The sequence below is a fragment of the Mesocricetus auratus genome, unplaced genomic scaffold (assembly GCF_017639785.1).
Source record: "Mesocricetus auratus isolate SY011 unplaced genomic scaffold, BCM_Maur_2.0 Super-Scaffold_100003, whole genome shotgun sequence".
In the NCBI taxonomy this organism is placed as follows: domain Eukaryota; kingdom Metazoa; phylum Chordata; class Mammalia; order Rodentia; family Cricetidae; genus Mesocricetus; species Mesocricetus auratus.
This window is the reverse complement of record NW_024429188.1, coordinates 45088698-45112345: the sequence shown is the minus strand read 5'-3', so window position 1 is coordinate 45112345 and position 23648 is coordinate 45088698. Positions and strand designations below refer to the sequence as shown.

Here is a 23648-nt window from a genome sequence, read left to right as displayed (position 1 = left end):
ATCTGCTGCCATTAGCCCACTACTCATCACACCTCTCAGGCATGTTTTTAGGTCTCTAATTTCTTCTTTTTTACTTTTATATTTTTTTAATTTTAAATTTAAATTAGAGACAAGGTTGCTTCACATGTTAATTCCAGGGCCCTCACCGTTTCCTTCCCCTCCTACCGTGCCCTCCCACCAACCCCCCAATATCCCCTCATTTCCCCAGGGAGTGTGAGGCCCTCCATGGGGGTGTCCATAGTCTGTCATTTCATCCAGGGCAGGGCCTAGACCCTCCCCCAAGAGATCAGCGTGAGAGTGCATCTCTCATTGTTGGATGGGAGCCCAAAGTCCATGTGTATACTCGGGATGTATACTGATCTACTGCCAAAGGCTCAATAGTATTGGGAGTGTAACACAGGGCATCACACATCCTATGACTGCTGTACCACTGAGTTACAGCTGTAGTCCAATATTTCCTTTCTAGTGGGTGGATAATTGCTTTCAGTTATGCACAGTGTTGCTTCACGGTCTTAGTATAGTTTTCTGGGAAAGAAATTATTTTCAAGGTTATTAGGAAATCCACTACTAATATATGTCAAAGTGGATTTTACTGTCTCTAAAAATGAATGGCTAGAAGCCCTGGTTGAAGGAATTGGAAAGCTGAAGGATACAATCCTTGTTGCAGATGACTGAGGGCAATTCTTCTTGTAAACTATCCAGAGAAAGCTGGATTGTTTTCAATACAAAGTTTGTGAGAACTCAAATGCTGCCTATGTTCCCAAATGTCCAAATAGGAACTTATCCAGGAAAAAAAACTGATTGATGTTGTAGTGACATGATGGATTTGAGGAGGCAAACAAGAGTCCCTTTTTAAAAACAACTCTGATTTATGTATGTTTGTGACACCCAATCTAGCAGCCCAGAGGACACAGACCACAGCCCTGGTCTACTGCATCTTTCTGAAATGTGGCTTCTGTGAATTTGAGTCTGCCACCAGGGGGCAGCAAGAGAACAGAAAAATGTGTTTCCCCCTGCTTTGTGAATCATAAATGTAGATATATAGATTAATTTGAAATGTAAGTGATGAATACAAATTATAATGATTTTGATATAAAACTTGTTTTATATTCATATTTTGAAATTTACCTATCTCTGTCTACATATCCATTTATAGTACACACACACACACACACACACACACACACACACACACACGATGCATGAGTATGTAACATAGGCACATAAAGAGGGTGAGAAAATCTAATTAAGCCAGGTCTGTGCTTCATTGTGTTTAATTTCTCAAATGATAAGGTTAAGCTAAAAAGTTATTAAAATAACATTTTTTTATTAGTTTGTACATGTTAGGACATTTTCATAATCAAATATGTAGTTAGCTGAGAATTTGGCAAACATTTTCAAATGGATCTTCAGAAAAATATCTGTAAGTATGAATACTAAGATCAAAGGGTAACCTGAAGAAAAATATCTTTGAGCAGAAAATTATTAAGATTGAGAAATTTCAGATGTGTTCATTAGTCATAGTGAATCTTTAAAGATATAGTTGTGAGATTTCAACCCTGGCTGAGTTGAGATCTTCACACATTCTCCAGAAGCTGGATTCTCTTAGCCTTTGGAGCAAGGTCGAGACTTGCTGCAGGTGAATAAGCATGTCCAAACCCGATGAGATGGCGTGTGAAGTACAGGGTGCATTTGGGAGTGACATTTGCCCCCAGTGTTCAGAGACCTGAAATGCTCATTATGAGTCACTCTTTCGATTCTCGTCAACCTAATAGTTCTCTTGAAGATTCAGCAAAAGGTAACAGTACATTCTCCTCCCCCTTTCCTTTCTCCAGCTGGTACTATAGCCATTCCAGCAGTAAAAACAGTAGATAGCATTTAATGAAGATTTGCTATATGCTAAACCTTTGATATTCAACATCATATTGAGTCCTTCCAATAACTCTATGATGTGTTCTCTCACTTTACTGGTAGGTAATGAGACATAGAAAGGCTAATGTTTTGTGGGTTATCAGAATCAAATATCTGTTTTTCTTCTTGTTGTTGTTCATATCTAGTTTGCATGTCCAGGTAGGAACACAAATAAATAGAATAAAGAATCATGTGTTTTAAAAGGTGTTATTCTAAGTGCTGGACATGAAACCAAGGGCCTTGTACCTGTAAACTGCTAGGCAAGAACTCTACCTACTGCTGAACTGCATCCTTACCCCTTGAAGATCTAAAAAAGATTTCCAAGATCATAGAGACCATTTTCCTCAGGAGACAGTGATTGTTTCACAGAATTTATCTCTGCCTCTGCCATTGCTTTGGAGTGCTCTGAAGTCTCCGGTCAAAGTCTAGACGATATAGTAAGACTGGGGTCAGTAGGCTAGAGGGCCAGATGGTAACTCTGGCAGCCACACTTGGAACAGCCTGACTTTCTGCAGTCAGGCAGTTGTGCCAATAAGAATTTTAGAGGCTAGGGATCAGTGGAGGAGCACCGAGAGATTGTGTGGTTTATTTCTGGTCTCTGAGATTTTGTGGCTGATGACTGGGTCACTGCTACTAATTTGGATTAAGACAAAGAACCCAGGATGTATCCAAGTTACCTATATAGGATTTTCAAATATCTCTAGTGATGAGAATGCAATGAAAAGAATGGAAAAATAACTTTAGAACCAGACAGCACTGGAGTGTAGTCCTAATTGTATCCTTTACTAGCTGGGTGGTCTTGAGCAAGTCAGTTTATCTCCTTGGGCTGTGTGCCTCTTTTTTAAAAAGAGACTAATGATTAGCCCTACCTCAGAGTTATTAGAAGGATTCAATACGATAAAGGTGACAAGTTCTTTGTATATAGCACATTGCCCATCTCCACGCCCTCTCCCACCTGTGTTTTATAGTATGGACAGGAAATGAACTTGATCTTACTGGTGACATTCTCATATAATCATTATCTGTACTTTCTTAGTTCATTGTAGTAAAATAAGCTTGTTTTAGAGGTTCTTAGACCCTCATTTACTTATGTTTCCTTGTGGTAAAGAATATCTTCCCTTTCCAGGCTAAATCATACTATAGTGGTTCAAAAGAAGCACTAAACTTGCTATCTACCAATCTGTTCTTAGTAAAAAACACATCATTATCAATTCCAGTCAGAACATTCTTAGCAGTCTGACCGCATGCTTTCATTTCCTTGATGTTCTCATTCCAAGGCAACCAACCAGTGAAATGGATAGACAATCAGAGCATGGATTACAGACCTAGTAAATATAGTTAATGGAAGAACAATGGCTATTTTATACTTTAGATACTGTACTTTAAGGGAAAGGATGCCATATTGGGCCTTAGAACTTGGGTTCTAAACAAAATTTTACCTTGTACTTTCAAGCCTTGGGCAGTCATATCTCCTCTTTGGATATTAGTTTTTCCATAAGTACAATGTATAAATAGGACTAAATGGCATTCTACACTATTATATCTAAAAAGTCTTAAAGACTATGTGTTGCTGAGTTAAAAGACAGTCTTAATGACAGCCCTCTTTTAAAAATTGGCTCTTGTTTACAACAGACGTGATATTTTCAAAGTTTTGTATACTCCAAGCAAACTTGGTGACACCCTTGATGTTCAAAGTGGTTTGTGCCAAATGCTAAGAGCTTATTATGTTTGACCCCATTGCCACCTTTGTTTCTAATGCATTTCAAAATACAGTTTCTGCTAATATAACCAGACCACAGAAAAGCTCAATGTAGTATCAGCCAGAGTATAAATGGAGAGTTGGTTGAAAGCTCAGATTCATCACGGCCAACTATTATAGCTTTGATTTATAGAAAGTCAAGGTAGGTTTTTTTGTTGTTTTTCTTTTTTTGTTCTGATACAATGTGATATATGCAACCTGGAAGCCCCATCTGGGTGATTCTTCATAACTGTTCAGCTCTGTGAAGATTTGCAAGAGTTGAGTTTGATCTCTTGGTTTTTGACAATGTGAAAATGACCATCGTAATTTAAACTTCATTTTTAGACATAAATATATGGTGGAGAATAATCTACAATAGGAAAAATGCATCATCAAACTTAGACAAGTAGTTCATGAACCCCCAGTTCATTGAAGGCAATCCATTTCTGGCTGTGCCTCAAAACCCAAGTGTTATTACCCAGATTAAGTTCTGAGAAACTTTTGAAAGAAAAGGAATGTCCTGGAATTGGACACCTGACTCCAACCCCAGGCAACAGCTATCATAATAGATTATAGTGTTAGATATTGATTTCTTTTAGACCAGATATTGAGGATTGAACTCAGGCTATTTTCCTCAGTACTAACGCTGTGTCCACAAATAAGCACTATTTTGAACCCAGATTCCATTCTGACCACTCTCTGAGACTGTTTTCCTATACATAGTCTTAGTGACTCCAAGAACCTATGCATTCTTGCCAAGTTTGCAGAGGTAAATCAATTAGTCCTATAGATTCTAGAGTTTTGATGCATGGGAAAGCAAGCTCTGCCTGAGCCTTTTTCCATTTAAAGTATTATTTGTTGAATTTTAAATGTTTCCTTCTTATATAGTAGAAAGAGTGTTAGCCTTGAAGTCAGACACTTCTGAGTTCATAACATGGCCTTGCTACTTATTATCAGGTGGCCTTGGAAAATACACACTTTATTTCTAGCCAAGCCCTTGGCCTCAAATCCCCTCTGCAGCCTTCTCTCCAAGTTGATCTAGTCTTTCTGTTAGTTAAGAATGCCTACTTACTGTTTCAGCTACATAAGAGTTCCCCAAGTCCGGAGAAGGGAAAATGCAAACCAATGTCCTGTCAAATTCTAGTGGTAATTCTTATTTATATGCCCAACCATTCTCTCCTCTTTTAATGCTGTCAAAAAGGATGGATAGGTGAATTAATTATGTGCTGACCGTAATGTAGTAGTTAATTAATCATGTATTTAAAACCCAAGTTTACTTTGGAGAGAAACGAAATTGGGAAGATGCACTAAGTAAATTAATATACATAAAGTACTTAGAACTGTGCCTAACATGTACACATTATACAGGATTTTCCTGTGAAAACAGACCCCAGCCTATCACTTGACCTTGGGAAAAGTTTGTACTATCAAAGCTATACTTTAGTCATTTGTCGGAGTCAACAGCTAGAATCACTGTTTCTATTTTTCCCTGCTATCACTGTCACCTTCCCTTTACAATGATATCAGAAGGTGTAAGAGAGCTTGGTTCTGTATCCTCCATCATTGGCCCAGTAGAAAAGCCTTGTATCCTGTGAATTTCGGGTTTGTTTTTTCTATTTAAAACCTATACATTCATGGGAGCCTGGGGGACCTGGTGGGGAGGGTAGGGCAGGAGGGGAGGGAGAGGGAGATGGGATTGACATGTGAAACAAGTTTGTTTCTAACTTGAATTTAAAAAGAGATAAAAAACCGTATACTTTCTATCATCAGAACCAGCTTATAATAAGTCCTTTCATGGATAGTCAAGAAATCAGTGGTAGAATTAAGCAGTGCAGGCTGGGGTTCTTTTCTTCTGTCTCTCCAATTTCCTTTGCATCTATAAAAGTTTTCTCATTAAAATTTGGCTGCCAAGAGTAAATCAAGGGATTTGGGGCTCTTGGTTGTAGAAACCAATAAAAATGGCTCTATTGCATTCATCCTCCTTTTTTACCCATCTCTTACAAGAAACTGTGGAGTCTCCCAGAGTTTTCCTTCTCAAACCCACAAGTTAAGTCTGTAGGTTATAGTCCTGTTCTCAAGCCTCCCCCATCATATTCATTCTATAAACATTTACTAAATTCATACTATATAACAATCAAAATTCTAGGCACTGGGAATACTCCTGTAAACAAAAAAAAAAGAATTTTAAAATGAGTTCTATGTTCTCCTGGGGAAAGACCAATTAGATACATTTATCAAATGATAGTAAACACTCTGAAAAAATAAAGCAAGGTAAAGGTTGATATTTGTAAGATACTTGGAAGAAGACCTTTTACAGTGGGAAATTTAGACAGCGATCTCAATGGAGTAAGTGTATAAGCAGTAGTAGCTATCTTAGAGAAGAATAGTTCGATGAATATTGAAAACCAATTACAGGAGCACTGAAGCATAAGTATGGTTGGCATGTTGAACAGTAAAGGGACGATAGTGGAATGAGCAAAGTAACCCTTTGCTTCTTTTCTCTTCTAAAGTTCATCCTTAGAAAGATGTGGGCCAGGCAGAACACAACTAATTCCAGTACTCTGGTAGCTGAGGCAAGAGGATTCCTGTAAGTTATAGGCCATCCTGAGCTACATATAATGAGTTCCAGGACAGCCTGGGCTACAGAATGAAATCCTGTCTCCAAAAGTAAACAAAACAGTTAAAAAATACACAAAGTGAGGTCTCTAGAGAGCCCACAGAACAGAAAGAGGTAAATCACTTCTTTTACCACAAGAATTGCCAAAATTTCCACATTAAAGTTTGGCTCCATGGTTTACATCTGCAGACCAGCTTTGGGAAGGATGTTGTAATCCGTGATGACTTTGGGGTTATGCAGGCCACATTTTAACTTCAGAGTGGTCACATAACCGGTATTATATGTCCCCTTTGCTTTTCTATACTGCTTTCATTTCAACAGAATACAGCTTTAAGCTTCCCATTTATCTTCTCTGAGGCATGCTTATGGTATATTGGTAGTGTGGGTCTCAGAATGTTCCTGATGAATGTCTCAGTCAACTTGGCACTGCTTCCTAAACAAAAGCAGGCTTCAAGGCAGTGCTGTTGTCAATGAGACACAGATAGTTTGTATAAAGAGAAGAGGGACAAAAGGATCATTTGATGTGGCAGAAACTTTGGAGAGCCCCTGAGTCTGTATCCCCTGTTCTATATTCCAGCCATCCCATTTCTTCTTTCCATTGATATTTCTCCCTGACAACAAACATTTCTTTCTGCCTGTCTTTACAGTAAAGATAGACGTGAGTTCTTTTTAGTGTTGTTAATAATTATAATAATTGCCATATATAGATTAGCATAGCATATTGCAGTCTAGGCTCATAATCTCATGCAATAGCCACAACTCTATGAGGTAGTCATTATATTTGTTTTACAACTGAAGCCTCATGTCTTACCTACCTTAGGTCACATAGCTAGTAAGTAGCAAAGCCTCAACACAACTGAGCCTGATTCTAGTCAGACTCAGGAGCCTTTATGTGATACACTATCTTTCCTATTCCATTTGAACACATAGTAAAAAGGTGTCTGTTATGTAATGTGCTACAGGGCCTGATAGCCAAGATTCATCTCTTCATTGTAAAAATTTTTACTGAGCTGCAACTTCTTGCCTCATTCCACCCCAACATTTACACATGCTTAAGTGGGAAGTCTCTGATGTCAAAATGAATATGGCTGCATAGAAACTTTTGTATCAACTAGTACTTGGGATGTAATGAGTTAAATATCATGATGCAAATGAGCACTGGATTCTGTAGAAGTACATAGAAAATAGCAGTCATTTCTCCATTGCCATCACTTCCTCCTTTATGTCCTCTACTATTTATCTTCCTCTTCATTTTCAGTCCTTTGACTTTGGGTGACATATAAGGTGATATAGTTCATGGTGGCCTGAACCTTTGATTCCTGCCTTATCTTCTGTAATGCTGGGACCACAGTTGTCCACAAGCACACTTGACTACACAAGTTCTCTCATAGCGCTTAATTCATGAGGAGAATTCTGAAAGTCAGAAGAGTAGGCTGAGGTACCAGAAAACACTTTATATTAAAAGTCTTTTTATAAAAAGGTATTGTAAATTAATTAGTTCATGTAAGGCAGAATTCATTTTTGTCTTGTGTAGAAAAATAGAGGTAACAGTCCATGACAGGACACCTCACCATCCTCATTACATGAATTCGGTATCTAAGTTCTAGTTAGTGTCCCATTTGTCCTTTTTTGCCATCTAGAGAGAAATGGAAAGAGACAGAATGGAACTTATACAGCTTCTTTGTAACAAACAGCACAATCCAAAAGGTTGTATGCATAATTTCCGTTTATATTCCATTATTTAAAACAATTCCATGGCCTTACCTCACAACAAGAGAGGCTAAGAAATGTAGGCATAGGTACTCAGCTAAAACACAATGACTTCTATTAAAGAAGAAAGAGAAGATATGTGCTGGAATGAGTAATGAGTAGCCTCTACCACAAGCAGGGATGTGGTCTGCTAGTCATAGAAACCCTGGATGCATACAGGAATGAGAGATCAAAGAGGCAGAAAAGTATTAAGAAGTCAAAGAAATAAACACCTAAGAGCAGAAAAGGCTATCAGAACTCAGAATAGTGGTAGTATGAAGTGAATGGGGCCATACAGGAAAATAGGGACTGGAGGTTATGAGCAGTGACCAGATTTTAGAGTACCTCCTGTTAATCAAGGGATTTAATTTGAATTTTATCCTCAAAACAATGAGAAGTCATTAAGATCTTTTAAACTGAGGAAGAGCACAATTAAATTTGAGTTAAGAAAGATCACCCTGCGTATACGAGAGTAAACAGTTTCAAGAAAGGAGTGACTGGAAGCAGAAGAAGCAATTAGGAGGCAGCATGGTAATCAGAAAGAGATATAACACTCTGAGCTAAGGGAGTGGCAGTAAGCAGAAGAGAGAGATGAAAGAGATATAAAGAGGTGTAATTAGGGAATCTTTGTGGGTAAATGGATGTTAAATTGGAGACAGGGAGGATATTGGAATGTTGTACAGATTTCTGGCTTGGGCATTACCATTGGTTTATGTAAGAAATTATAACAGAAGAGTCAAGTGGTGATACTTTTTAAATGTTGTTTAAGATACTTCTGGGTTGTCCATGGCATCACTGACTAACTAGATATGCTAGTATAGAAAAAAAGTAGTGAAGTCTGGGAGTGCAGTAATTGAGAATGGCTGGAACTGCTGTCTATGTTCATGAGAACACTAAAGCATCCAGATCACAGTCGTGAACAGTATCAAGATTTATTGGGATCCAGATAAAGACACAGGGCAAGGCTCAGAATCAAACAGAAAAGTGGAAAGGAGTGGGAAAGAGATTGTTGGAAAAGGACTAGGTAATTTTTGCAATACTGATAAAAAGTCAAAGTGAGGAATAAAATGTGTCCTTTGGATCTGGCAAATAGGTTAGTGGTGATAATTGTAAAATTATTTAGACCTGGAGAGATGACTCAGCAGTGAAAAGAACCTGCTGCTGTACCAGAAGATCTAAGTTGAATTTCTAGCTCTCATATGGAGGTTCAGACCCATGTCTAACTCCAGTCCCGGGTGTCTGATGCCCTCATCTGGTCTTCTGGCATGACACACATGTAGTGCACAGACAAACATGCAGGCAAGACATATATACACATGAAAATAAATAATAAAATTTAAAAGCATACTTAAAGAGAGGAGGTGTGGCTGTGGATCACATTGAGGAGCAAACAAAAGATGAACAGTGGAAGTCAGCCAGGTTGTGGAGTAAAGATGAAAAAGTACATGATGCCAGGTCTGGGGAATCGTCTAAGTGAGAGAGTTGTGTAAGTTTGAATGCTGCAAAGAAGTAGTAATGTACAGAAGTGGCAAATGATGGAAGAAGGTCCTTCAAGAGCCAGGAAGAGATCACACATGCTTGAGGATACAAGTAGAGGTTTCTGTCTCCTGAAATAAAAACTGCGAATGAGGTAACTTGAGTTTGAGTGTTGATGCCAGTAAGAAGACAGAAAATTGAAGATTTTTTTCTTTGAAGGACCCCCACTATCTCTGAAGTGTGAGACAGGGTTATCTAAGTGGAAATATTCTTTAATCTCATGTGTTATGAATGCTTGGCAACAATTACATCTAACTGAGCAAGAGATAGCAATGATGAAGCTGTCTCCAGGAATAATGCTCACTTCACTGCTATCTGAAGTGTTGGATATATGGGTGGATGTGTGCTTGGATGGATGGGTGGATCATTATTTTAAAAAAAACTGCCAACAAAAATTAACACACTATGCATTCTGTTTCCTCATTCTGTTTCCTCATTCTGTTGAACTTTTTCAAAGTATATTCAGAAACAGTCCAAGGTAAAAATTTTTGGGGCCCACCCACATTTTGTAACTATTTGCAATTCTTACTCAATTTTAACAAAGCAAGTTTGTTTTTCAACCTTGACTTTATTTTGGCAATTTGGACCAATAGTTCTTGACTGCAGAGATTGCCCTATGTATTATATAAAGGCGTGTTTAACAGAATCCCTGTCCTTCCTCAATTACATACCATTCCGCCTCTTACAGTTATGACAACAAAATATTTCTATAGGCAACATGAAAGATGCCCTTGAGACAAAATTGCCCCCAGTAGGGAAATTCTCTTGTTAAAATAGACAGGTCCTTGAGAGAGCGGGGGAGTTAGTGCTAGAGAAGTACTTATATTTACTAGTTGACCATTATAATTATATTTGAATTGGTATAATATCTTTGGGCATATTGGCACAATGAGATTTAGAGAAGTTAAATAACTTTACTTAAGATGACTAGGTAACAAACGGTACACATGTTAGATTCCTAAAATGTAGGTTCTGTTTTAAACAGCAGTAAAAAGCAAATAAAGATTCATTCATTCATTCATACATACATATGCACGCACACACAAACACACAAACACACACACACACACTCACACACATGCAAAACCATGTTTGAATTATGCTGTCATATCCATACTGCCCTATCAGGTACCTTAAAATATTTACTAAATCTTTCAACCTCATTTCCATGAATCTACTTCATGCTTTAATAGTTTCATAATACTCATCTCTACATAAATCATAACTTATGTGACCATGTTATATGACTTTTAAAATTTCATTTAAGGTATGCTGCATGAAAGTTATCATCATATAATTACGTCAGTTTTTTTGGCTCAATGAGAGTCCTACAAGTGATGATAATCAATGGAACATTGAAAGTCACTGCTTTAATGAATCCAAATATAGCTAAAACAAGTCACTCTCTCAATAAAATTATAAAGATGACTTTCATCCATTTATTTACTAGTTCAGTGTAATATATTCATCTAATGAAAATGTGATATATTGCTCTTTTAACATGCATTCTATGATTACCGCTGAAGCTGTTACATTCTCATGTTTCTCTCTCTCTCTCTCTCTCTCTCTCTCTCTCTCTCTCTCTCTCTCTCTCTCTCTCTCTCTCTCTCTCTCTTTGGTTTTTCGGGACAATGTTTCTCTGTATTGCTTTGGAGCCTGTCCTGGAACTCGCTCTATAGACCAGACTGTCTTTGAACTCACAGAAATCCACCTGCCTCTGTCTCCCAAGCACTGGGATTAAAGGCATGTGCCAGCAATGCCCAGCTATTTTTCTTTTTCATAAGTTCTTTTAAACCTTTGTCAAGTTTCTGTTTTAGAAGCTTGCTTATTTCTTATTTGATACAAGCCCAATGACTATTATATGTCTTGTATTTTCCCATGATTAATAGTATCTTTTTCTAGATGAATTAGTTTTCATAATAGCTACTATTTATATTTTCCTTACAAAAGCATAATTGAATTAGTTTTCTGGTTTATACTAGAGGCCAATAATATGAAAATTTGGCTGTTATATTTGCTAAGTATAGAATTATCTCTCTCATAAGATACAAATAATAACTTTGAAGGAAATATGTCATCTAATGTTAAAAGAGGAAAACAATAATTAGAAAAATAGTGGTGAAATATTTTAAGATCTTAATAAAGAGATAGTCTTACAAAGCAAATGTTTATAAAACAAAAAACACTTAAAGCTATTGATGGATGTATAGATTATATGGTGCATTTTATACAGCTTTATAGGGGATAGACTTATAACTTATTGTTATGCACAACTAAGTAAATTTTGACATATCTAAACGTCTCAGAAATCGTCAACACCTTCATGAGAATGGGTATAATTGTCTCCGTGAGTAACCTTCTTCTTGGCTATTGAAGGTTCTTCCCTCTATCCCCTTCCACATCACTCCTACCTTGGGAAGCCACTGATCACTTTCTGAAAACACAGGTTCATTTCCATTTTCCTATAAATTGAAACATGTAGCTTACTAACATTTCTCTTTTGCTGTGGATTTTGCATTCGCCGTAATTATCCTGATAATTCATATCTTCCATAGGGGTTTCATGTAGTGGAAAGCATGTATGTACTGTTACTTTGCTCTTCATTCTTTATCTACCATAACTATTGTGAAATTAGTAATTGCACAAATCACTGGTTTCTTACTTTAATTTTTGCATAGTATGGCTTTCCATCTACCATGAATTCATTATCGTAGAGTTATTTGTACCTTGGTGTTACAAGTAAAGCTTCTCTGAACATTAACATGACACATAAATGAACGTTTGTGTATAAGACTATATGATTAATGAGCTTCATTTGGTAATAACATGTTTAATGTTTTCAGAATTTTTCAAACAGTTTCCCCAAGTAATTTTGTAATTTGGCTTTCTGGAAAAGGCTGTGAAATTCTTATTTATTTACACACACACACACACACACACCATAAATCAAAAGAAAGCATAGTTATTTTTTGCAGTTAAGCCATTTGGGCCTGGATATTTCTCCTTTGGGGGTGTTTAAGTATGTATTCAGTCTTTTTAAAAGTTATATGACCATTTAGATGTGATGTCATTCATTGAGCCACATTTTTAAATGTCCTCCACATCTATAACATGTCTTGTGATGCTGGGGACTCAATGCAGGACCTTGCACATGCTAGGTCTACACTCTGCCACTGAGTTACTTATACTTAGCCAGCCCCCATGCACTTTTTTTTTTTGCATTCCTGCCAGTCATCCGTGTTTCAACTCTATCATATCCTTCCCAGTGTGGTACTTTCTGTCAATTCATCATTTTGTGAAGTGTGAAGTAGGATCTTATTGTAGGTTTTCTTAGAATTTCCCTGTAATGTAATGATACTAAACCTGCACTTACATTTACCATAATTACACACTTTTAAACTTGATAAAGACTAATATATCATTCTTTGCTTATTAATCAGTTTTAGCTTCTCAATTTCTTCTTTAATAAATGTTTGTGTCTAAGTTATTTTTGTTCATGCTAAAGTCAGAAGGAATTTTAATAGATTTTTTTTCATTTAAGCCTGTATGTTTAGCCATAGAGACAGTTTGTGTAAGTTTTTATATATGGTATAAGATGTGGCTTAATATTGTGATTTTTACAATACATTATTATGACTTTTCTACTGTTTCATTATCATTGCTAATCTTTCTATACTAAATTGCCTTTCTGAAAAAAATCTAATCATCTGTATAAGTATTGGGACCTTATTTGAATTTTCTATATCAATTGATTCATCTTGACACTGATGCTAATGCCATGCTGTCTTGCTTATCATAGGTTTATATAATAAGGCTTGAAATCAGGTAATAGCAGACCCCCAACTCTATTTTTCTTCTAAGATACTATTTTGGTTAAGTCATTTGCATTTTCCTATAAATCTTGAATAAGCTTATTAGTCTCTATCAGAAATTTACTGGGGTTGCATTCAATCTGAAATATCTTAAAATTTTTGGTATCTGAGGAAACTGCTCTCTGGTATTTTCCATGGTTACGTCTTATTCCCTTGCCCTTTCCACCTCTAATAAAGGGCCCTGCTGTGCTCCAATTAGGCTCCCATTCATGCACTGCTGACTGGATAGTTCTCTGCCATTTGCAAGTGTGATAGTGATCAAAAGACTTGCCTCCTTTGTTTTTGTCATTTCTGAGAAACCACTAACTGTCATTGCTACTTTCTCAATGTCTCATAAACCATTAGTGCATGTGTTTCTTCTCTTTGATTTTGTCCTTTTTTTTCTTGTGCCAGACTGAAAGAAAATAAGAGCCTATTGCCATATCTTAGAAAGAAGTAGTTGAAATGGCGTTTTCTAGAAGGGCATTTGGCCTTTTGTGACTTATTTAGAAATGTACTTGAATTTTTGAGTCACCAGGTCAAGGCACTCTTATGGATCTCAGAGACTCAGTGATGAAAATAGTAGACTTGCTTTCATAAAGCTTAAAATCTAGTATAGCTATAATGGAAATCAATGTGGAGGTTTTTAGAGAGGAAGGAGGGAGGGAGGGAAGGAAGGAAGCAGGGAGGGAGGGAGGGAGGGAGAGAGGCGAGAAGCAGAGGAAGAAAAAGGAAGGAAGGAAGGAAGGAAGGAAGGAAGGAAGGAAGGAAGGAAGGAAAGAAGGGAACTGTCTTAGTTAGGGTTACTATTGCTGTAATGAAACACCATGACCAAAAGCAACTTGGGGAGGAAAGGATTATAACAGTTCTTCATCAAAAGAAATGAGGACAGGAACTCAAACAGGAGCTGATGCAGAGGCCATGGAGGGGGCTGCTTGCTGGCTTGCTCCTTATGTCATGCTCAACCTGCTTTGTAATAGAATACAGGGCCACCTGCCCAGGGATGTCACTGCCCACAATGGACTGGGCCCTCCTCCATCAATCACTATTTAAGAAAATGTTCCACAGGTTTGCCTGAACCCTCATTTATGGAGGCATCTTCTCAATTGAAGTTCCCTCCTCTCAGATGAGTATAGCTTGTGTCAAGTTGACATAAAACTAACAAACACAAAAACTAGCAATATACTACTATACGAATCAGCTGTACAATTCCTGAGCATTTGCCCAAAGTCTCTATCCACTACCACAGAGATACTTGTACATTCTCATTTATTGCTGTCCTCTACACAATGACAATGAAGTGGAACCAGCCTAGATGTCCAACAACAGATGAATGAACAAAGAAAATGTGATATACATACACAATGGATTGTGTTCAACCATAAAGAAAAAGAATAGATGCAAATAGACAACATCATATTGAGGCAACCCAGATTCAGAAAGAGAAACACTATGTATTCTCTCTCATATAGAGATCCTAGCAAGTTTTTAAAGATGTGCATTTATGTGGCAGTGACTTTGTGTAGATGCCAGGAAAATGGAAAGGGACTTGTGAGAGGAGATAATGGAGATTTCAAGGGAGAGGAGTAGGGAAGGTAATAGAACATGTGTGGTCTGTACATGGTAAGTGGAAACTGGGTGTGGAAATGTTTAGTCAGACTTTCACACAGATGATGGAGAGGAGTCCACAACAACAATAGTAATAATAATAATAGATGTAGTTAGAAGACAGGAAATAAACTAAGTGAAAATTTATGTTTGTTTAAGTGTAAGTATTTATGTTTAAAAGTGATAAATGCTAAAGACAATAAAAAATAAAAATTCAGGGAAGAAAGAAATAGGAAGTGTTGGGTAGAAGGAGGTATGTCAAAGTTTAGATACATTGAGTTGGAAAGCCTTTGTGAGAAGGGTGTATTTGATTGGAATCCTGCAAAACAGAGCAATCAAACTATACAGATAGTTGGAGGAAGAACTGAGCTCTCTGCATATAGTGAACAATCAGTACAAAGGGTCTGGTATGTATACGGTATAGTAAGGGATATTGGTTATTATTACAGTACTGGAGCAGAATCTCACAAATGTTCTAGCTAGCTATTTCAAGTCTCTGATAGGAGAAACAAAAGTATAACCTAGAATTATGTTGTTAAGTACTCACCCACTTACTGTTTTATTTTCTTTTACTTTCCGCCTTGAAATATATGTTGGCTTTTGATTGTACATGCAGTGTTTCTGTTAATTTTCCCACTGTTACACGGGCATTCCCCATGTTAACAATTCCAATCACAGCTATTCTTGTACTCTTCCAGCTCATCTTATAAATAATATCGAAGGTACTTTGGATTTTCTTCTGTTTTTCTAAATAATAAACATGTAGTATTATAAAATTTTATGTAGGAGAACAAAATAATATGGAGAAAACCAAGTTTTTTTTGTTTTTATTCCTCAGCATTGAGACTTACCTATCTATATCTGTAAGTGTCCTTTCAGAAGTATTGAGTACATATATGTCTATGTACATGAGTGTGTTTAGTAGTCCTTTACCCTCAACTACACCCATACAAAGCTTGACAACCCTGTTATGCAGTTGCTGTTATCCTTATATTCCTGTTGAGAGAGGATGCTGAGACTCGAAGGTCTTGTCTGAAGTCTCACTAGTAGGAAGTATAAAATCTAGGGTTTCTTTACTGTTTTTTTATCTGCACTTTTCCTCCACACTGAGGGGGCAATTCTATGCAGTCATCATTGTAGGAGATATCTGAACATTTGCTGGTAGTTAGAGGGAGCCGGAAATTTCTCTCAGTCCCATTAACCATTTTAATATTCACATGATCAACCAGTTACAGTGCTGGAATAAATCAGTGAGTAGCTTGCCTAATTGTCTCCGGGGTATCTTCCTTCCTTCTCTACAGATATATTTAGGTCCACCTGAGGACAGCCAAGTACCTCCAGTGCCTCCACCTCGGGTGACAGCAAGAAGGCACAAACCAATCACAATCTCAAAGCGTTTGCTGAGAGAAAAGACAGTGTTCTACACTTCTTCCCTGGATGAAAGTGAAGGTCGGTGGTTAGCTTTTCCATGACAATTACATACAAAGAGAATATTGAACTTATTCTTAGGTGTTACTCTAGTACACTGAAATATGTGAATAAGGTTCTTGCTAATGTTCTCCGAATGTAATTTAAATACGACTATCGTGGACTGAATAACTGCCATGTTCCAAGTAATTTGATAGAGGCCAAATGAATTTCAGCAACAAACCCCTACCCTCATGGAGCTTATAGGATAGAGAAAAATATGGATGTGTGAAAAAATAAAATCATCCAATGGAACGATTATTTGTGAAGAGATTGCACCTATCCTAAATGGGCCATAGGTCCCTGCCACTCCACTCAGAATACTTATATCAAGGTTACCTATAGCCTCCTCATGACCGAACTATGTACTCCACTGTTCTTATGAGTGGGTGAGCAACATATGACAGTGCTATTGTATACCATCACTCTAAGCTTTTGTGTGTAAATATCATTTAAATGCTGCAGATGACTCCCAGATTGTTTTGGAATATAGGCTTCATTCTACCTTTTATTGTTATCTCAAAATCTCTGTTAAACTGTACTCCACACAGACTCATTGACGTCTAAAATTCAAGATGACTAGAACATGATTTGTGTTTTATTTTTATGATGGTGCCTAGAATCTAGGACTTTATACAATGACAAGTGATCATTCTGTCACTAAGCTACACACCCCTTCCTCAGCCTAAAGCACAGTTCTTGGTTATCTGTTGCTTCTGACCCTACTTCTTTGGTGATCCCTCCCTTCTAAACAACTTTCAGCTCCAGTCACCTGAACACTAAGGTCAAGAACATTGGTCTTTTCCTGGTGGCTCTTTTCCTTTTTTATATTAGATCCATCAGCAATTGATTTTGGCTGTGGATGCACATCAAATGCTAAATCCTTAGTATCCCCTTGGACCACACACACTGAGGCTGTACCATCCCTTCCCAGCTGTCTGTGCTGGCTTGCTTGACTGCCTCTAATACATTCTCCAAAGCAGCCAGTAAATTGTCCATCCTTTCAAAAATGCAGAGCACATGACCTCATTCCCTCTGCTCCAAACTTTCAGTGACCTCTCTTCATGTTTCGAATAAAATTTGTTTTATGCTGTTTTCAGTGACCCCTGCTTATCTATCTGAACTTTCTTTGTGGATTTTCTGTCCCCTTCCCTCTTTCTCCTCTAGTTTCATGAGCCTTGGTATTCCTTATGGGTCTCCAGTTTACAAATGTCATCTCCATGTAGAGACCTTTTCTCAGCACCCAAGTTAAACAATTCTTCCTTCCTATCCCTTTACACTGCTTTGTTTTATTCATGTCACATGCTACTACTTGATGACATATTTAGTATCTACTTTTCCCCTAAGAATGTTAGATCTATTTTTATCACCAGGTCTGGGAACAATCCCTACTACACATTGTGTGTGTGTGTGTGTGTGTGTGTGTGTGTGTGTGTGTGTGTGTTTAGTACATGTCTATAATGTGAATGAATGAATGTATTAGGAATTTGAATAGAAAGAGATTATCTAGCTTATTTGATCACATCCATAGGGGAAGAAGAGAAAGTGAAAAATGGATGGGAACACTGAATGATTGGGATTTTTTGCCCCCAAATTAGATATTTTATGAAATAACTTCCTTTCTTTTTTGTAAAAGTGTAAGTATATTTTATTTAATCAGCCAACTGAATTTTTTGGACACTGGTAGCTATTTTTCCATTTTTAATTTACATTAGAAACAAACTTCTTTTACATGCCAATCCTAGTTCCCTCTCCCTTCCCTCCTCCCTGCCCCACAGTGAACCCTATCCCATCCCATTTCTGCTCCCCAGGGAGGTGAGGCCTTCCATGAAGGATCTTCAAAGTCTCTCATGTCATTTAGAGCAGGGCCTAGACTCTCCCCCATGTGTCCAGACTGATAGAGTTTCCCTCTATGTGGAGTGAGCTCTCAAGTCCATTCATGTACTAGGGATAAATACTGATCCACTACCAGAGGCCCCATAGATTAACCAGACCTCAAAACTGACATTTTCCTTCAGGGAGTCTAGATCAGTCCTATTCTGGCTTCCCAGCTATCAGACTGGGGTCCATGAGCTCCCCTTGTTCAGGTCAGCTGTTTTTGTCGGTTTCTCCAGCCTGGTCTTGACCCCTTTGCTCATAACTCTTTCCTCTCTGAAACTGGATTCCAGAGTTCAGCTCAGTGTTAAGCTGTGGGTGTCTGCTTCTGCTTCTGTCAGCTACTGGATGAAGGCTCTAGGATGGCATATAAGTCTCATTATCAAAGATGGGCATTTAAAGTAACTTGTCAACTATTGCTTAGATTATTAGTTAGGGTCAACCTTGTAGATCTCTGGATATTTCCCTAGTGCCAGATTTCTCTTTAAACCTATAATGGCTCCCTCTATTATGGTAGTGCCAGATTTCTCTTTTCTTGCTCTCCTCTATTCTTCCCCTGACTCAATCTTCCTGCTTTCTCCTGTCCTCTTCTCTCCTCCTCTCCTGCCCTTATCTTCTTCTAACTCACTCTCCCCTCCCTCCATTCTCCCAATTCCCTCAGGAGATCTTGTTCCTTTCCACTTCTCAGGGTACCATGTATGTCTGTCTTTCTCAGGACTCTCCTTGTTTCCTAGCTTCTCTGGTGGTATGGATTGCAGGGTGGTACTCTTTTGTCCTATGTCTAAAATCCATATATGAGTGAGTACATACCGTTTTTGTCTTTTTGTGACTGGGTTACCTCACTCAGGATGGTTTCTTCTAGTTCCATCCATTTGCCTGTGAATTTCAAGATTCCATTGTTCTTTTCTGCTGAGTACTACTCCAGTGTATAAATGTACCACAGTTTCTCAATCCATTCTTCAATTGTGGTGCATCTAGGTTGCTTCCATGTTCTGGCTATTACAAATAATGCTGCTATGAATATGTTTGAACAGATGTCCTTGTTGTATGAATGTGCATCTTTTGGGTGCCTAAGAGTGGGTGGGATTGCTGGATCTTGTGGTAGACTGAGTCCCATTTGCCTGAGCAACCACCATACTGATTTCCAAAGTGGCTGTATGAATTTGCACTTTCACCAGCAGGGAAGAAGTGTTCCCATTTCTCCAATCCTCTCCAGCATAAACTATCATTGGTGATTTGATTTTAGACCTTCTGACAGGAGTAAGATGGTATCTCCAGAGTTATTTTGATTTATGTTTCCCTGATGGTTAAGGAAGTTGAGCACTTTCTTAAGTTTCTCTCAGCCATTTTAGATTAGTCTATTGAGAATTCTCTATTTAGTTCTGTACCCCAATTTTTAATTGGATTATTTGGTGCTTTGGTGACTAGCTTCTTGAGTTCTTTGTACAGTTTGGAAATCAGCCCTCTATCGTATGTGGTGCTGGTGGAATATCTTTTCCTATTCTGTGGGATGCTGTTTTGTTTTGTTGACTGTGTCTTTTGCCTTAAAAAGCCTCTCAGTTTCAGGAGGTTCCATTTATTAATTGTTCATTCCAGTGTCTGTGCTACTGATGTTATGTTCAGGAAGAAGTCTCCTGTACCAGTTTGTTTGAGAGTACCACCTACACTCTATTCTAAGAGGTTCAGTGTGGCTGGATTTATGTTGAGGTCTTTGGTCCATTTTGACTTAAGTTTTGTGTATGGTGATAAATAGGAATGTATCTGCAGTCTTCTACATGCCAGCATCCAGTTATGCCAGCACCATTTATTGAAGATGCTTTGTTTTTGCTGTTGTATAACTTTAGCTTCTTTGTTAAAAATCCGGTGTTCGTAGGTGTGTGGATCCATATAAGGGTTTTTAATTAGATTCCATTGATCTAGTGTCTATTTTTGTGCCAATACCAAGCTGTTTTCAGGACTATAGCTGTATAATAGAGCTTGAAGTCAGGAGTTGTGCTGCCTCCGGATTTTCATTTATTGTACTGGGTTGTTTTGGCTATCATGGGTCTTTTGTTTTTCCATATAAAGTTGAGTATTGTTCTTTCAAGGTCTGTGAAAAATTGTTCTGGGATTTTGATAGGGATTGCATTGAATTTGTAGATTGCTTTTGGCAAGGTTTCTATTTTTATTACATTGATCCTACCTATACAAGAGCATGGGAGATCTTTCCATTTTCTGGTATCTTCTTCAATTTCTTTCTTTAAAGACTCAAAGTTCTTGCTATACAGGTATTTCACTTGTTTGGTTAGCATTACTCCAAGGTATTTTATGTTGTTTGTGGCAATTTTAAAGAGTGATGTTTCTCTGATTTCTTTCTCATCCCGTTTATTGTCTATATATAGTAGGGTTACTGATTTTTCTTTCAGATGATCTTGTATCCTGCCACTTTGCTGAAGGTGTTTTATCAGCTGTAGGAGTTCCCTGGTAGAGTTTTTCAGTTCACTTATATAAGCTATCATATCATCTGCAAACAGTGAAAGTTTGACTTCTTCTTTTCCAATTTGTATCCCCTTGATCTCCTTTTGTTGTCTTATTGTTCTAGCAAGAATTTCAAGTACAATATTAAAGAGATATGGAGAGAGTGAACAGCCTTTTATTGTTCCTGATTTTAGAGGAATCTCGTTAAGTTTCTTTCTGTCCATTTAGTTTGATGTTGGCTGTTGGTTTGCTGTATATTGCTTTTATCATGTTTAGGTATGTTCTTGTTATCCCAGATCTTTCCAAGACCATTTTCATGAAGGGGTGTTAGATTTTGTCAAAGGCTTTTTCAGTATCTAGTGAGATAATCATGTGATTTTTTTCTCAGCTTGTTTATATGGTGAATTACATTGATGGATTTTCGTATGTTGAACCATCCCTACATGCCTGGTATGAAGCCTGTTTGATGATGGTGGATGATTTTTCGGATGTGTTCTTGGATTCAGTTTGCCAGTGTTTTATTGAGTATTTTTGCATCAATGTCCATACGGGATTTTGGTCTGAAGTTTTCTTTCTTAGTTGTTTATTTGTGTGACTTGGGTATCAAGGTTATTGAAGCCTCATAAAAAGAGTTTGGCAATGACCCTTCTGCTTCTGTTGTGTGGAATACTTTGAGGAAAATTGGTACTAGCTGCTCTTTGAATTTCTGATAGAATTCTGAACTGAGGCCATCTGGCCCTGGGCTTTTTTTGGTTGGGAGACTTTTGATGACTGCTTCTATTTCATTATGTCTGTTTAAATTGTTGATCTGTTCTTGATTTAATTTTGGTAAGTGATATCTATCCAGAAAATTGTCCATTTCCTTTAGACTTTCGAATTTTGAGGAGTACAGGTATGGCCTGATGATTCACTGTACTTCCTCAATGTCCTTTGTTATGTCCCCCTTTTCATTTCTGATTTTGTTAATTTGCGAGTTCACACTCTGCCATTTGGTAAGTTTGGATAAAGTTTTGTCTATCTTGTTGATTTTCTCGAAGAACCAACTCTTTGTTATGTTGATTCTTTGTATTGTTTTCCTAGTTTCTACTTTATTGATTTCAGCCCTCAATTTGATTATTTCCTGGTGTCCTCACCTCTGATGTGAGTTTGCTTCTTTTTACTCTAGAGCTTTCAGTTGTGCTGTTAATTCTCTAGTGTGACTATTCTGCAGTTTCTTAATGTGGACACTTAGTACTATGAACTTTCATCTTAACACTTTATTCAAAGTGTCCCATAAATTTGCGTATGTTGTGTCTTAACTTTCATTGAATTCTAGGAAGTCTTTAATTTCTTTTTTATTTCTTCCTTGACCCAGGAATGGTGCAATTGTGCATTATTCAATTTCCATGAGTTTGTAAGTTTTCTGCAATTTGTGTTGTTGTTGAATTCTAACTTTTAAACATGGTGGTCTGATAAGATTCATGCAGTTATTCCAATTTTTTGTACCTGCTGAGGTTTGCTAAGTATGTGACTGAATTTTAAGAAGGTTCCATGTGGTGCTAAGAAGAAGGTATATTCTTTTGTGTTTGGATGGAATGTTTTATAGATGTCTTTTAAATCCAATTGGATCATAACTTCTATTAGTTCCTTTGGTTCATTGTTATATTTCTGTCTCATGGTCCTGTCTAGTGGAGAGAGTGGGGTATTGAAGTCTCCCACTGAAAGTGATTGAGATTTTATGTGTGGTCTGAGTTAGTAATGTTTCTTTTACGAATGTGGATGCCTTTGTATTTGAGACATAGATGTTCAGAATTGAGACTTCATCTTTGTCAATTTATCCTGTGGTGAATATGAAATGACCTCCTATATATGTTTTGTTATCTTTAGTTTAAAGTCTGATTTGTTAGATATTAGTATTGCTACACCCACTTGTTTCTTGGGTCCATTTTATTGGAAAATCTTTTCCCAACCCTTAACTCTGAGGTAACATCTGTCTTTGAAGCAGAGGTGTGCTTCTTGTATGCAGCAGAAGGATAGATTCTGACTTGGAATACATTCTGTTAGCCTATGTCTTTTTATGGGCAAGTTAAGACCATTTCTATTGTGGGATATTAATGACCATTTATTGTTCATTCTTCTTTGTTTTGGATTTTTTAGTGGTAATGGAACTGTGTGTGGATTTTCACCCCTTTTTTGTTTTGACTCTTGATAATGTGGTATTATCTATTGCCTACATTTTTGTGGGTATAGTCAACTTCCTCGTTTTGGAGTTTTCCTTCCAGAACTTTCTGTAGGGCTGGGTTAGTGGATATGCATTGTTTATATCTCGTTTTGTCATGGAATATCTTGATTTCTCCATTTATAGTGATTGAAAGCTTTCCTCAGTATAGAAGTCTGGACTGGCATCAGTGGTCTCTTAGTGTTGGTAGAATATCTATCCAATACCTTCTGGCATTCACAGTTTCCATGGAGAAGTCAGGTGTGATTCTGATAGGTTTGCCTTTATATGCTATTTGACCTTTTTCCTTAGCTGCTCTTAATATTATTTCTTTACTCTGTGTGTTTGGGGTTTTGATTATTATGTGGTGAGGGGACTTTTTTGTGGTCCACCCTATTTGGTGTTCTGTTAGCTTCTTGTACTTTCATCGGCATGTCTTTCTTCATGTTAGGATAGTTTTCTTCTATGATTTTGTTGAATATGTTTTCTGCCCCTTTAAAGTGGGTTTCTTCACCTACTTCTATACCTATTATTCCAAGGTTGAGCCTTTTCACAGTGTCCTATATTTTCTGGATATTTTGTGTTAGGGATTTGATGGACTGAAGGTTTTCTTTGGTCAATGAATCTTTTTCTCCTAGTGTA

The 23648-nt window shown here is 37.4% G+C and overlaps 1 protein-coding gene across 2 annotated transcripts in view; it reads left to right on the top strand.

The window, feature by feature from the left end:
- Window positions 1–23648, top strand: part of Ophn1 (oligophrenin 1) — a 326237-nt gene that overhangs the window by 276117 nt on the left and 26472 nt on the right. For both annotated transcript variants that reach the window (XM_040744230.1, XM_040744229.1), the window contains one exon: window positions 16312–16459. In XM_040744230.1, coding sequence (XP_040600164.1) covers window positions 16312–16459 — 148 coding nt within the window. The remainder of the gene's footprint in view (window positions 1–16311; window positions 16460–23648) is intronic.